Genomic DNA, 17,218 nt, shown 5'->3' on the forward strand with positions numbered 1-17,218 from the left:
GTGAAATTAGTTTATGGTCTGATCTTACCAATGAGGGATATACTTCTGGTGTGGAGCATAGGGTCCCCATGTTGGTAATGATCAGGTCTAGTATGTTGTCCCCTCTTGTGGGAGTGGTGACTAGTTGTTGAGTAGTTATATATATATATATATACATATATATATATATATATATATATATATATATATATATAATGTATCTGCATATGTAATATATTTATGTGTTAAAGCTGAAAACAAAAATCTCTAAGATATATGATGAATAGTGATGTGGTGGCTTTTTATAAGGAGAAACACAAAAAGGGTGTGTAAGCATGTATAATTATCAAAATGCAATTAGACACTGCCTACTGTCCTGCAAAAGTCTCCATGGAACATATTTTTGCTGTAGTACATGTATTACTGTTTGCACATAGTGCTTTTCAGCATGGGTCTATATCACTGTATGATCACACACTGGGGCCAGTAAGTTTTCACGTAAAACAATCTCAAGAAATACATACCGGCAAACCTGTTACTGGAATCATGTAATCAATAAGACATGTGTAATTGTTGGCATAATGGTAAACTCTAAACAAAAATGTGTACATGGGCTTTACAAGACTTAGTCTTCGTATAGTGAGGCAGCAGTGATTTGAGTAAGCAGATGATACCTGAACCTTAAGCAAGTCAAATTAGTATTTTTCGTCCATTAACTATTCTGTTTACAGCACTTAAAATATTGTGTATATTTCAGGCAAACAGGATAGCCCAGAGAAAGTAGGTAGTTTTATTTGACAAGTGTGTTTCCAAATACTCTGAACTATGCATCCCTGTTTCATGACAGGAAGCCATGGTGCTGCATAAATAAGTGTCCCACTGTTAGAAAGAAAAGGCTAGAACTAGGAAACATTGGATGAATCAAGTCTCCTGTGGTGGGGTGTCAATCAAAGCAACAACAACAGGTCAAATTACTTTTAGCACTTTGACAGCTTGGGAGGGGAAGTGTGAAGGGGGAGGGGGAGATGATCTAATGAACTACGGCTCAGGCATCACAAAAGAGAGCAAATTAAGATCTCTGTAAAGAAGAAGCAGTAAAAAAAGACTTGGAAAGTCTGTTCTCTGGCTTTGTCTCAGTTAGTTTTTTTAAGTAAGCATTTAACAGCAGGATATTTTAGTTGAAATTTACAGAATGAAAAACCCTTGTGTATGCATGTAAAATGAATGCAGTGACAGAAGTTTCTGAACAAAAAAGGCTGTGTTATGTAATGTGTTAAGGACAAACACTGAATTCTGGGATACATGGAGGTTTACAAAAATGTTGAACTCTCGGCAAGATGCTAGACCCCATGTGGCTAGACTCTTAAATTACATATAAAAATATTTAAAAACCTGTAAAGAGTCCCAAAAATATTTAAAAACCTGTAAAGAGTCCCACAGTGGGGTTAAAATATTGGAAACATCTAAACATGATGAAATAAACATGTTTTTTTAGTCTGTGCATGCGGTTCTCCTTTAAGCTTATTTCTCTTCTTGTGTAGCCAAGTTTGAGTTCTCAGCCAGTATTTTCCTAGAGCTGAACTACTGCATTTTGGCTTACATTTTCTCATTGTTTCTGATCTGTGGGGGTTGAGTTAGCCTTTTGGAGTTTGCATTTCTAAGTCTATAGAAACCTCCTTACATGATTTTATTTTACTGCTATCACCATTAGTCAGTTCAAGGTGACATTGAACTAACCCACTTACTAAAGCTGTGTCCTAAAGCAACAAAACCAAGACATTCATCTACTGGCACAGAGACCATTTAAACTGCATTGTTCCTTTTACTTCTCTCTTACATTAAGTCATTGATTGATTGTTTTCTCTGTCTCTTGACAAGCTTTCAACCTGCTCTGTTCACCCTCACTAATGCTCAGGCTCATTCCTTACCCCCAATTCCCACACACCCCCTCTAACTCTATATTTATACTTCCATAGCAACACCCACATATACCTCTAATACCATCAGTTTCCTCCAGTAGGAAAACAATCAGTAAAATTACTAATAGTAATATCCACTCTAGTGCCAACAAAGACTCTCTCTCAGCTTCTTAATCCGTGCCCCCTATAACTATCATATTACATCTTGACAACTAACCTAGTACCCTCCTAACATTTTCTTATCCTAATTTACAGCAACGATAAAACCCAAGTTAAATAAAATGCCCCTAACTCAGATTATTTTACTATTCCTCCTCACTCTACTAGCCTTCATCACCAATTATCAAATCCACTTCCTCCAAATAGTTAGGACTTCAACCAGTCTTCACAAAGAATATCAACATCTACCCAGACTGGCTTTCTCCATAACACCCTATCTCTACAAATAAACCATGTCTGATTTATTTTTCTATAAATAATCTTAAAACTAAGCATTCAAATTTATGATCAAATATCAAACCAAGGCCTAAATATAACTGGTGACACGCTTCCCTCTGTAAACATCAATTCAAAAAATTAGCACAAATATTCACCCCAACCCAGGTCCCACTGTTCATAAAATCATCACTTCCAAACCCAGAATAAACCAGTCATCTAATACATCTCAGCAAAAAACAGAACCCAAACGTACCGTAAATAAGAATCTGAGACGTACTTGCAATAAAATCCATGAAATACATCCTTATCTTGCCACATACACGTTTGATGTAGTCATAAGTACTGAAACCTGACTAAAAAAACAAATGAAGGATAATGAGATCACCCCCCCCCCCCCGGATACAATATACTCAGGCATAGCAGACAAAAGCATGCAGGTGTTGTAGCGATTATCTATAAAAATTCCCTAACCATTAGCTTAGTTCCACAGGAAACACACACATTTAACAATGCTGAACTACTAAAAATCAACAATAAGAAAAACTATATGTTTAACAGCAATTTATACACCACCAGGTAATAACATTGATACTGCTGAAAGCATCCTGTATTGGATATCCAAACAGATTAATCATGGAACTATAATACTTGGAGACTAAAATATTGACTGGCAACTCATAAATTCCACTACCCCCACTGAATCCATAAACTTGTACATCTTCCGACAATTAAGAAACACACCTACTAGAATCAATAAAACTTCAGGGAGACCCTCAACATTAGATTGAATTCTTAAAAACAAACCAGACAAACTGACAAAACTAGGCTGCCTCTCAGAGAGCATAAGTGACCACATACCTACACGTGCTATTGGAGCTCAACATAAACTAGATAAACATATTATCTGTAATCAAATATGAAATATAACCAAATTCAGCAAAGATGTTTTCAACTAAACACTAAAAAAATACAACTGGAAAGTACTCAGAATAATACAGGTAGATATTTATGTAGAACACTTTACTAACATATTTTTACAGACCTTAAATAATCTAGCAACAGAAAGAAATAAAAGAGTAAAGTCCAACCCAGTACTACGGCTGACCAAGGAAACAAATAAAATCCTGATTAAAAAGGGATAAAGCCTGGAAAACAGATATAAAAATAGAACTCAAAATGCCTTCCGGAAATTTAGGCATCTTAGAAACCTTGCAAAACTCCATGTCAAACAGGATAAGCAAGCACACTGTACTAACCTACAAAACAAACATAAACAACCCAAAACTTTTTTGGTCATCACTAAATAGACTACTCCACCCTGTCAAGACAACCAGTCCCTCTCCAAAAACAGGCAATACAACAGACTCTGTCACCACACAGTTTAATTCTTGCTTTATACACTCAATATTATCTCTCAAACACTAACACATCTGCTACCCTCACTCTATCCCTGTCCAATCAAAACCACCCACAGCTCTTCAGTTTTAGTACAGTATCCACCTCACTCATACTGAAGTTGCTCCTTATACTAAAAACTACTTCCATAGCTGTAAACTAACTACCATCAGACTACCTAAAAATGGCTGTAGAAGTCATAGCCTTCCCTGTGTCCATACTAATTAATGCATCCATATGACATCATACCACTGGACAAACGTGGCAGAGTTTAATAACTACAGACTGATAGCGATTGTCTCCCACTTTCCAAAACATTACAGAAATGCATCCATATGCAGCTGATGCAACCACAAATAACCTGCTCTCAGAAACACAACATGGCTTTAGGCCCCAGCACAGCACCACTACTCCTCTACTACATCTTGCCAATATAATAAAGCAACATAGAAACAACGGTCTGCTTGTGTCCTCCATGTTCTTAGAGTTGTCAAAGGCATCTGATACTGTCTCGCACTAGCAACTGCTCATTTAGACTCTCCTTGATAGGACTTTCAAAATACTCCTTGTTGTGTGTGGTTCCTTAGCCACCTATCTAAATCAAACAAAACTGTTGCCTTGCACCAAAGTCTCGCCGCCAACAAGAGCCAAATGGAAAGGTGAGAGTATAGCAGGAGACACCAGGACAGGGCATTCATTTTTGTTTATGGTGTTACAGATAGTTAATAAACATGATAGAGGTGGAAATTTGGTTAATGAAACTGAATGCAATGAAACTAGATTCATAATAAGGCTTGGGGATGACAAACCCCCTGGCCTGAATGCTGTTATCCCTTTAAAACCCATATTAAGAAAAAGGAGGTAAAATACTAGTCTCTAATTGGTAGTGATGTATTTTAAATTGACTGTTTTGTTTGTTATGTATCATCTGATGAAGAGCACTTTTGCTTGAAAATGCTTATGGTGCACTTTTATACGTTTTTACTGTTTTAATAAACATTATATCAGTAAGTCTCGGCCTGGTGTCTCCTGCTATACTCTCATCTTCCCATTAGTCACCTATCTGGAAGTCAACAAGCTGTTAAATGGCAAAACACCTACTAATCCTTTCAACCAGTTACTACAGATGTCCCTCAGGGCTGTAACTTGGGTCCTCCCCAATTTAATATATTTAATGACCTCCACACCTCCAGTCACCAACCTAGTTTAGTTCATTATGCATATGACTCAACATTAATATGTGCAGCCTCAAAAATAAATAAGCTCCAAGACATTACCCAAAAATCTTTCTCCTCTGTAGAAACCGGGTTCAAAGAATCAAACTTCCTACTCAACCCCAAGAAAACTTAATTTAATGCTTTTTACCTCAAAATGTTGCCAAAATCAAAAGCAATGTTTTACCATAAAGTCAGCAAATAATACTGTCATTGAAACTGTAACTCACAGCAAACTTGTAGGTGTTATAATAGTTGACAATCTCGAATATGACCAGCATATACTGCACATCATTAAATCTACTCACTGGAATGTAGGCTCCCTTTATAGGATCAATGGATTCCTTACAGATACTGCAAGAAAAACTCTAGCTGTCACTGTGTTATTGCAAACTCTCTTATATGTCACTTGCTATCCTAACAAACTTAAACAATAGTCAAGGAAAGAAACTTGCCTCCTGCTACAATAAAATAGCTAGACTTGCCACCAGTCTCCCTCATAGGACCCACCATTGCCATAGCTTAAAGCAATTAAACTGGCTTGAACTGCACAACTACCTAACCTATTCACAACTAACTATAGAACACTAACTCATTCATCATCCAGAAAAAATGTCTTGCACTACAAAACGTATTACTGCCCTACTGTCCAGCAAGGGGCCTCCGTCATAGTAACAAATTCTTATTACTTACAAATAAGTCAAATGAAGTTGCAGGAGACTCACTCTACTCTCAACATGTTGTTATACCCACACAAATAAAACTCTCCAACAAACACAGTAGTTTTAAACCACTGCTTAAACAACATCTTAACCAATCCTGGTCCTGCAAATGTCCATCATAAGGTTAAAACTTTGTGCTCACTGTATGATACTCTCCAAATACTCTCCTTAAACATAATACTGTCAGCCTCTCACTGAAATGATGGTTTCCCGTTTCTAAAGATTTACAAACTCTGGAGGAAAGAGTTCAACTAAGTTTAATTGCATCTTTTGACCTGGAGAAAAATTTTACGGAGCACTGAGATCGAAAGTGTTAGCATGTTTGAGAAGCAGATTTAGTTTCTCTTTATAACAATGCTACTGTACTTCCACTGACAGCAAAAACATTTTCAGTATAATTTACAATTTATATACAAGATTTGGTGAGCACCACATTTACTTAGCTTAATGTAGCCTTTCTACATTTTTATTATCATTGCATGTTTTACAAAAAAAAATTAAGTTTTAGACAGCCTATTACACTCCCAGTATAAAAGTAATTACATTGGTTCTCCACAGTATTACTGCTTTGATCCTATTCATGATTTGAGGTAGATGGAAACTGTAAACACCATCTGCAAACTAAGGCATGTATAGATAATTAAAAAATCATGCTTAAGTATGTGGAAGAACACAGTGGACAAAATACAAAAAAACGGAAGTCACAGAGCAAAGCATAATAACTCCTTTAACCTTTGTCAGTTGCATATAGTAAGAAAGGTCTAACATAATTTCTTATGCCCTATGTCTGATTAGCATTCAGGTAATTGATGCCACAGGCAGGTACTATGGTTGCTGATTTGAACGACCGCTTTACTAATAAAACAATGGCTGGTAATGGAATCAAGTTGGGAAATGGGGATATAATGGAGGGAGGATATAAACATGACCACCCAAGCTGGTGTTAGCAGCTTTTTTTCAGTACATGTTCATAAGCATATGTGCATGAACAGTGAGGCAGAGACAATCCTCTTTGTAATGCAAATATTCATGCTTTTACCACCAGGGAAAGGTTAGGCCATACATAAAAAACACCTTCATTTCTCAGATGCTGATGAGGGTGCAAACAACCCAAATGTCTGCCTCCATGTTGGTCCATCTGGACATCTCTCACTATAAGGAAACCTGGGACTCCCACCACTAAAGAATAAACAGGCATGAATTCAGCTGGGGAGGCATGACAGTTAGACAAGAGACAGAAAGCAAAAAGCACCTCAAAAATGTAACAGCACCTTCATGAATGCAGCAAATGCAGTTTCACGTAGAGGGGGACACATCTTAATGAATACCTTAAATTTCAATCTAAAATTTTAAGAAGTATACAATTTATTCATTTATCCCTAACCTACGTAATATCATATGCATATATATGTAACCATCCATAGAATCCTACTGTGAATATCCATTTAATTTCCTCTATGTGACTGCCACACTACTTAATATCTTTTGTTTCATTTAATTCTATGTAAATATGTAATTAGCAAATATATTACATGTATGTACAGATAACATATAAGAAAAAATGTACGTCATTTTTCTTTTTCTGTCACTCTATATCACATACTGTACTTTTTTGTGGGGCTTCGCTGAAAAAGAGCATCTGCCCAGTTGGACTAATCTGGTCAAAAATGTAAAAGAAATAAATAAAAAAAATAAATTATTTTTTGTTAAGAGAATGATGATACCGGCTTCATATATACAACTGTTAAAATAAGGTGCTACATAAACCTTTGTGATCAGTAAGCAAAAGGGAATAATATTGTAAAATGCTAGATCTTAAGCAGGCATGCTGAACACTACTAACATTATTTCCTGATTATGCTACTGACCCTTTTGCTACAAATTGTTTCACGCAATGAATGAAGAGATAAATAGCCTGAAATAAACGGAATTTCATTTCTAAAGTCTAAATTGCTGCAAATGTATCATGATATATTAAAATATAGTCTACATACCAATGCAATTTCTGAGCCCTGCTGAGAATGGAATAAAGGCATAGGGGTGGCGTCCACTACTGTTCTCAGACAGGAATCGCTCAGGCTTGAATTCCTCAGGATCTGGAAAATGTTCTGGATCTCTGTGTAAGGCATATGGTATGATGACTGCATTTACACCTTTGGGAATATTATAACCTCCTGAGAGAAAAAAAAAACAGCAATTAGTACAACTTTTTCGAATGGAAAAAAAAAACACCTGCAAATAAGTTCATACTTGAAAACAAAATACGTAACCTTCACGGGTACTAGTCTTTTCTCTGGCTACCACTTTGTCTCAGCCACTGTTGGGTGAAATCACTGTGGCCATTTGTTGTTCCTCAGACCCCTCATCTCTTTACTCCAGTCCCTCTGGTTCTGCTTCAAGGCAAGCTATTAAGGACCACGAGGCAGACACATCCTTTGCAGCCATTCAGTTGCCCTTGTTGGGTAAGGCAGAACCACTCTTGCCAGTGTCAGGGAAGAGACCAGGTGATGCTCCTTCACTAAGTCACTCAGAGGAGCTTCATTCCCGAGGAAAGGACTAACCTTCAGACCATTCTTTTATGGGGAGGGGTCTCACAGAAAAAGGGAAACATAAAACTAGTCATTATCTGTTTTCTCTTAAACCAGATAAGGAGGACTGAGTGGGCTTTGTTAACAGTTGCATTACAGCCTTTCAGTATATAAATGCTGATTCTTACCCTCATTTAAAAGGAAACAATGTTCCTCTCTATCAGACTTTGAATCCCATTCTGAAGGACATGAATTAGACATGGACTGTACTTCACAAGTTTCCACTCCATAGAATGAGGAATCTGACTTGGGGGGTGGGGGTGGGGGGTTATTTTTCAGATTGTCCTCCTAAATAGTTGCCTTTTTCTGATATTATTGCCAGAGTGGGAACAAAAACAAATGCCAGAATCCCACCAAATATATTAAAACATTTTACAGCTGGATTTACCTTATTTTATAGTTATTTCTCCAGTGTTGCAAGCCTTAGGGAATGCTTTCTTGGCAGCTTGCAATTTGACTGACAACCACCTTCCCCAAGAAATCTGACAAATTACATAAGGTGCCCCAGACCCACAAATACCTTTTTCCTAACCTCCAGGTTAGACTTTGCAGTACTTTCTATCTAAAAACTGATCCTCCAAACTACTTACTGCAGCTCGCTCTGTCCTTCTGACAAGCTGGGAAAAGCCATTGATAAGTTTAGGCTTCAGAATAGTTAACTGTCAGGCTCATGTTTCTAAATTTCTGCTGGCTTAGTTTAAGGCATTTCCGAACTCCTTAGCATCTTCTGCGTATCAGGTAGCCAAACATTCTCTAAAATGTGCTTATGACTCTGCTGATGCCGTCTCTCGAACTGCCGCCAACTGAGTCAGTGATGAGAAGATTTGCCTCCCTTTATTCTCAGAATTTACCAGAGGATTTCTAAGCAGAGATCCTGAATGATCCCATGGATACATAGGTGTTATCTGGTCCTTCATCTGCTGAGGTCCTTAAAAGGTTTAATAAAGACGGAAAGCTAATTCGGGGTTACCCATATTTTTCAACTCTCCTTCCCAAAATATAATAAAAACTTTTTCCTCACACAGGCTTCTTTTTCAAGAAACAAAATAAGTGTTCCCAACAAGGGTCAGATAAACAAAATTTCTAAAAGCAATAGTGAGGAGAATCAAATAAGAAAGGAGGGTTCTCCCAAAACCAAGGACAATCTAAGGAGAATAACTGACTATAAGTTGCCCCCTTGTGCTTTACCATTTCCAGCCAGGCAATTCTGTGTGCCTACATCAAATTCTAGATGTGTACTCCCCTCTGCTGCTTCAGATAACTTCAGATGCTTGAATACTAAGAATTATTACAAAAGGCTACAACTAACAGCTAGATTCCATCTCTCCCTTTCAAGAGATTCTTCTACAGCTATCCAATCAAACGTCACTATTTCTTCCTATCCTGGATCACATGCTGTCTTAGAGGGTTATAGAACCTGTTCCCTCAAATCAAAGAGGGAAACTATTTTATTTAAGAATCGTTCTGGTTCCAAAGAAAGAAGGACCCTGGAGACCTGTCTTACACCTTTCGCTTCTAAATCTTTATATCAAAATTCCAAAGTTCCAAATGGTCTCTCACTCTGCCTCTCAGTTTTCTATTAACTTTAGTTTTAAAAGATACTCATTATCACATTTAAATTCTCAAAGATTTTAGATTACATTTCATGCTTTTCTGTGTCTGGCTTACATTTTCTTTTTTTTCTCTGCCTTTTAGTTTGCCATCAGGTCTAAGAGTGTTTGCAAAGTACCTGGCTACTTTAATAGCTCATTGCAGTTTGCAGGGCACTGACATTTTCCCATATTTAAATGACTGCTGAATTCTGCAGATTTTTCACAGGTTGTTAAGACTTGCTAGCTTGGATAAAATTAAAAAAATATTTCACAGCCTGGGATTTTAGGTGAATATAAAGAAATCTCTCATTGTCTCACAAGATAGGATTTCTGGGAATATGTACTTTATAAATCCCTCATAATGGCTTTTCTTCCTCAAGAAAAAAGTGGAATATTATGAGGAGTAGAAGAATTTTGAGTTATTAGTGGAGAAGGAGCTATGTAAAAGGGTAGGAAGGAATACGTTTCCACCCAATTTAACAAAGGAAGAAAGAGAACTGATAAAAGTGATTAGGGAGAATACATATGTTAGAATAATGAAGACGGACAAGGGGGGGGGTAGGAAAGTACTCATGAGTAATGTGGATTATGAAGCCAAGATGATGGATATTTTGAATGATGTCAACAAATACTCGAGGGTGTCAAGGAATGAAATCAACATAGCCCAAAGGCACATATACTCAATGTTATATGATTTATAGCTCAATGAGCTTATTAACATGGAAACCTACAGTTTCTTAGTTAATGAAAGACCATGTGTTTCTTCCATTTTCAGGAGTCTGAAGGTGCATAAGGACACAGAGACTCCCCCCACTAAGGCCAATAGTCGCAGCAGCAGGCACAGTAACAGAACTCCTCACTAAGTACTTAGACGTGAGGTTAAAAAACATCCCTGATACAGATGTGAGCATACTAAAGCACTTGTGGGATTTTTTGAAAAACATAAAGAACAATACAAGACTTGATCAGGTGCTTTTTGTTACCATTGACATTGCAGACCTTTTTGGCTGTATACCACACAACATTGGCATGTTATGGTTTGAGGAAACAATTAGCCAATACGGCCATCTTTCTGCCAATGAGTTTTGAGTGTGTTATGAATTAATGGTAACAATGTTAAATAATAACTTTGTGTACTTCGAAGGGGCATTCTTTAAGGAAATAAGTGGAGTGGCAATGGGGGCCAGATGTGCTCCCATGTATGCCAAAAAAGTCCTTATGAAGTGGGAAAAGAAGTTCATTTTGGATTCTATATTTAAGGACTGTTGGCTAATGTATAACTGCTTTTTATGTTTTTATTTCACAATTAAACTACAAAAGGACTGCTTCTGGAGTGTCTCAGTGTTTTTTGGTTTATTGTGGACTTTTCTGCTGGGTATTTCTCCTTTACTTTGAAACAAGTGGCTCCTTTCACAGGGAAAAGATTTCAGCAGTCTGTGGTTTCGTTGTAATAGCATTTCAGAGAAGTGGATTCGGCCAAGTGGGTTTAATTGAAATGTCAATTTGACGATTCTACATAGACCCATTTCCTCCTGTAGCACCAGTACTAAATTAGCATAACTATTGGTGAAGATGTACCCATAGCAACACCTGATTTTTGTAGACATAACTGATTATTAAATATCACAACACTGTATTCTAATATTAATTCCAGGAATGTATATACAACATTTAGCAAACAAAGTACACCATAGAAAATGCAACTGGGAGGGACACTTTAAGGCAGTCCAAGAAAGGTACCAGCCAAGTCAAGATAAAAGTACTAATTTAATTGAGCAATTCTGTTTCAAATGTGAAACTTCAACAGAATGACAAACCAGCACACAAACTCAATTTAAATACATGACATCATTAGTCACATGACACATCAAGGGGGGAAAAAAAAAAAGAAAAAGTTACAAACATTAACTAAAAATATTTCATTAACATTAATAAACCTTATAAGAGTACAGCCTAAATAAAACCTTGTATAAGCCTTAGAGATTTTAGCTTAAGTGAACAGTTAATACAAATTTTGTTATTTAAACCTTGATTAACCCCAGCATTTCTTTTAATCTGCCAGAATAATACGCAAAACTCTAAAAAAAGGTCCATGGCGCCACCCCATGGACGAGGATGTGAAGTTTCTATACCAAAAAAATAAAATACAATGCTCAGAAAATTCAAAAATGTGTTTAGCCAGGGCATTCTGAAGATTGTTCTTTCCAATACTATATCTACATATATATATATATATATATATATATATATATATATATATATATATATATATATATATATATTTGTATATATGCTCCTTTATCCTGTCCTTAAAAGCCCATATTTTTTTCCAGTATAGAAACATCACATTTCTGAAAGAAAGCTGAATAAACAATAGTCTTATAATAACAAGTACAATAAAACTTAGGGCTAATATTAATGTAACCCACAGTGACACCAACAGTGTTCAACAAAAATCTGCAAGTGTTGAAGCACCCTCATTTAAAAGTCCCCCATTTGCCTCGATTGTAGTTTTGACCACCATTTTCTGTCTAAAAACCATACCATCAAAGTAAATAAAATTGTCACAACCATATCCATCAAATTCATGATAACTTTAATTTCTCTTCTACTCAAAAATCGAACAACCAGTCAAGCTCCTGTTGATATGGTATTACTGAAAATAGGTCTCTGATAGCTATTGTCAAAAATAAAAGACTTTCATTGTATAAGTCTTTCGAAATTTGTGATAAAAAATCCCGTGTCCCTGGCTAAATATTCATGCCCTAGAATGGTCCCTTTGAGTTCGTAATTGCTAAACTTGGCCAAGGGGAATGTTTTAGAGGCCTTAGCATCAACTATAGGTCTTAAAGGATGTTCCAATAGATCCGTGTGGTCCTTCAGTATCCCAAAAATTGTAGGGACCATGAAATGATCAACGTTTAAAAACCCATATTCAGCCTTATCAATTTCCCCTTGCATAAGCATATTCTACAATAAACTATCAATCTTCCTGTATACTATATGCATTTCATATTGTGAAACCTCTTCAGACGTGTCCTCACCTAAAAGAAGCATTATTTTATTGTTGGATTCATTAGTATTCATTAGACCCACACCTTAGAAATAAAAAATAAGCCAAACTGAAATAAGATGTTGTTGAATATGAAGAAGGGAAAGCATACCTCCAAAGGTCTCAGGCTTGGTCAATGCAAACACATACTTATGACTTGGATAATGTGGACAGTGGTGTTCAGGTAAGCGTGTACCAAGGTGAAAACTATCCTGACGTCCCTTTATTGTCGACAACCCCCCCCCCCCACCTTGAGGTCAGAGAGGATTTGATCTTAGCAAAATGGGGGGACAAACCAGACGTGGTACAACCACAGTCGATGGGGGACCTTTCAACAGCCAAAGGTAGACACAACATCCGAGGGGGGTGACAACCAACTATTGGAACCACTGGGACAATTAAATGTTGTTTCTGTTAATAACTCTGGTGCTTTAAATGTGCTTAATTAAAGCAACAGAGTAGTTACTGATGTATTTTTTGAATTTTTTTTCAAAAGGTTTAACTTTTGTATCCACAGCTACAGCAAAGTAATTTGAAGACCTTTTGGACCTCAAATTGTTTGTTAAAAAGTTTAATTTTAGTCTTTAGTTCCCCCGTTTTGGTAATTCTTCTCATTCGTTTAAATGACAAGATCAAGTACCTCTAACTCCCCTCTTCATCAAGTTTTACATATTTTTGAAATCTTGTATGAATGTGATATTAAAGAACTTTTGCACAAACAACTTGATTCGGTTAAATATAAATTTACTTCAGATCAATTTAATTTACTTAAAATGTTAAGTCAAAACAACAAAGTGAGAATTATCAAACCTGACAAAGGGGGAGGGGTGGTCCTGATGAGCACAAATAACTATAACAATAAAATAATGTTTATTTTAGGTGAGGAAACATATGACGAGGTTTTACATAACAAAATACATATAGGGCATAGGAAGACTGATTGTTTATTGTACAATATGCTTATGCAAGGGGGAAACTGACAGACTAAATTTAGGTTTTTAAAGGTTGATCATCTTATGGCCCCTACAACTTTTTGGAAAAGTGAAGGTCCACAAGGACTTATTGAACCCCCCTTTAAGACCTACAGTTGATGCTAAGGCCTCTAAAACATTCCCCTTGGCCAGGTTTACTGATTACAAACTCAAAGGAACTATTCAAGGGCTTAATAAGACACCGCTGATCACTATAAGTAAAAAGCTAAGAGCTCTCATAAAATCATCCAAAGCTAATTTTGAGAAAGAAATAGCTAAGGACTCTAAAGACAACCATAAGGCATTCTTTAGCTATGTCAGAAACCTAGGAGAAAACTCCCAGATATGCTCAGAATTAGTTCAAAATGATGTGAAGATTACTGATCCTACAGACATTGCCAACATACTGGCTGAAAGGTTCAGTGCAAACTTCTCCCCACCCTCCCCCCCTAAAGGAGCGATATCTATACCAAATGATTGTAGCCCCCCAAACATCTCTAACGCCCAGGTGAGAACTGCTCTCTCCAAGGCAAAGAACACAGCATCCATGGGACCTGATGGTGTCCCCGGCTGTGTGCTCCATGAACTCAACGAGGAATTAAACCCACAGTTAGGACAGCTGTTTAATCTTAGTCTCACCTCCGGATAACACTCGTACCCAGGAGTGGCGCAGCGACTGTGGTCCCACTCCACAAAGGCGGTGCCTCCACCGACCCTGGAAATTACCGTCCCATTAGCTTGACAAGCCTTATCTGCAAAGCCATGGAGAGGATCGTAATGGATCTCATAAATAAAGACATAGGGAACTTGCAGACTTTGGATCCAACCAAGTTTGGCTTTGTCAAAGGCAGATCATGCCTTCTAAACTTGGTTGACTTTTTTGAAACAGTCACCAAGGCCATTGACGAGGGAAAGGCAGTCCATACAGCCTACCTAGACCTGGCGAAGGCTTTTGATACAATACCTCACTCGGGTATCATTGAAAAACTCATCAACTTAAATGTAAACCCATCCATTACAAGATGGGTTGCAAACTGGCTGAGTGACAGAACCCACAGGGTCAGAGTTGCTGGCGCCATGTCAGACTCAAAGCCTGTCACAAGTGGTGTCCCGCAGGGCTCAGTCCTGGGCCCACTCTTGTTTGGCATCTACTTTTCTGAAGTACAAGCAAACACAGTAGGGTTATGGCTGACAAAGTTTGCAGATGACTGCAAACTGGGTGCCGTAGTTGAAAACACATCCGACACAGATATCCTTCAGAAGGGTCTCACAGAAATGGATAACTGGTGCCAGAGCCATGGCCTAAAGTTAAATGCCAAGAAATGCATAGTCATACCCTTGGGAAAAATAAGGTTACCCCTAGCTACCATATAGGTGGCAATCCCTGAACACAGAAGAAGTTATTAGGGACCTGGGAACCCAGGTTGACAGTAGCCTTTCATTCGACACTCATATTGCTAAAGTAGTTAGGAAGACCTTCTACATTGCCCACCTTATCATGAAGGGATTCACATCTAGATCAAGGGAAGTCATAGTCTCCCTATACTCATCACTCATCAGACCAATGATCGAGTACAATGCCCCACTCGGAATGTATCTGACCCGACACTTGCAGCAGCTGGAGAGGCCACAAAAGTTCCTCACCAAAAGGATAAAGGGTCTCAAAAATCTGTCTTATGCTGCCCGACTGAAAGAACTCCAGTTATATTCAGTTGCTTACCGCTTGCTCAGAGGTGACCTATGCCTGACATACAAGGCCATGTCAAACCCAGATTTGATGAACATGCTTCATCTCAAAAAATCTAGATCCCTCAGAGCCACAAGGGCGGGAGACTTAAACCTCGACACGGTTATTAATAGGACGTGCTGGAGGGATAGATTCATCACCCAAAGACTCCCTATGCTGTGGAACAAAATCCCGGTTTATGTGAGGCAGAGCACCTCGCTGGTCTTGTTCAAGAGGAATCTTGACCAATGGATGGGAGATTGCAGATACACCCCAGGAGTTACCTCAGTGTCACTGCTCGACAGAGGCACAGCAAAATAATGGGCATAGTTTCTCCAAACTAAAGGGGTGGCGTAAGCCAAAAAACTATGGGCTAGGCTTATAAATGCCCTCGGGCAGATAGCCTAGTATGAACCTATGAACCTATGAACCTATAAATATTTAGCCAGGGACACTCGGGATTTTTTATCACAAATTTCAAAAAAAAGTATACAATGAAAGTCTTTTACTTTTGACAATAGATGTCAAATACCTATTTTCAGTAATACTATATCAACAGGGGCATGACTGATTGAGTTTCTTATTGAAAACAGTGAACTGAGTGCGAGAGAATTTAAAGTTGTCATGAATTTGATGGATATGGTTCTGACAAACAGTTTTATTTACTTTGATGGTATGATTTTTAGACAGAAAATGGTGGCTAAAACTACAATTGAGGCAAATGGGAAACTTTTAAATGTGGGCGCTGCAACACTTGCAGATTTTTTGCTGAACACCGATGGTGTCACTGTGGGTTACATTAATATTAGCCCTAAGGTTTATTGTACTTGTCATTCTAAAGCTATTATTTATGCAGCTTTTTGTCAGAAATGTGATTGTTTCTACATTGGAGAAAACAAACCGGCTTTTAAGGACAGGATAAGGGAACATTATATATATATATATATATATATATATATATATATATGTACTGCGGTGGTGGTGCTGCGGTAGCGTTGTCGCCTCACACTAAGACGTTGTCCTGTTCGATTCTCAGCTAAAGCGTCTACTGTGTGGAGACATGCCTGAATGGGTGTACCTTTGTTGAAGGTTGTGCGTCAGAGCTGGCAACTCGGCACGTAAAAATCTACTGCCAATCATTAGCGGACCGGAGTTCTGCTGTGGCGACCCCATATTGGAAAGAACGACTGTCATAATGCCCTGGCTAAACACATTTCTGAGTTTTCTGATTCAGCCCCATAAGTTACAGTTTTTCTAAAAGTTTGATGTCTTGCTGTTGCATTGAAACTGCTGCTTCTGTGCGATAATGCTGTTTTCCTACTATTTACTACTGCATTGCCTAACTGATAATTGTGCTTTATTCTAATAATGAAGTGTGCTTCTGCTACAAATGGCAAAACTGCTGAACATAATTAAAGCATAAGTAACACTTAATAGTAACTGAGCAGAATGTGCGACTTCAGTAGTGTAACCTGACTATTTTTTTTTTGACAAATTGTTGAACATGTTTAAATTGTAAGTAACACTTAATAGCAGCTGAACTTAGCAGACAATGCAACTCCAGTAGTGTAACCTGGCTAGTTTTTCTTTTTTTTTTTATCTTTTCTCTGCATGCATATTAT

At 37.6% G+C, this 17,218-nt stretch overlaps 1 protein-coding gene across 1 annotated transcript in view; it reads right to left on the reverse strand.

Annotated features, from left to right (window-relative positions):
• LOC122794258 (cytochrome P450 4V2) overlaps window positions 1-17,218 on the reverse strand; it is a 1,013,082-nt gene that overhangs the window by 11,245 nt on the left and 984,619 nt on the right. Inside the window, exon 10 of the mRNA XM_044062508.1 lies at window positions 7,662-7,841. Coding sequence (XP_043918443.1) covers window positions 7,662-7,841 — 180 coding nt within the window. The remainder of the gene's footprint in view (window positions 1-7,661; window positions 7,842-17,218) is intronic.

This window comes from Protopterus annectens, chromosome 2.part1 (genome assembly GCF_019279795.1).
Source record: "Protopterus annectens isolate FY-2018-M chromosome 2.part1, PAN1.0, whole genome shotgun sequence".
NCBI lineage: Eukaryota > Metazoa > Chordata > Ceratodontiformes > Protopteridae > Protopterus > Protopterus annectens.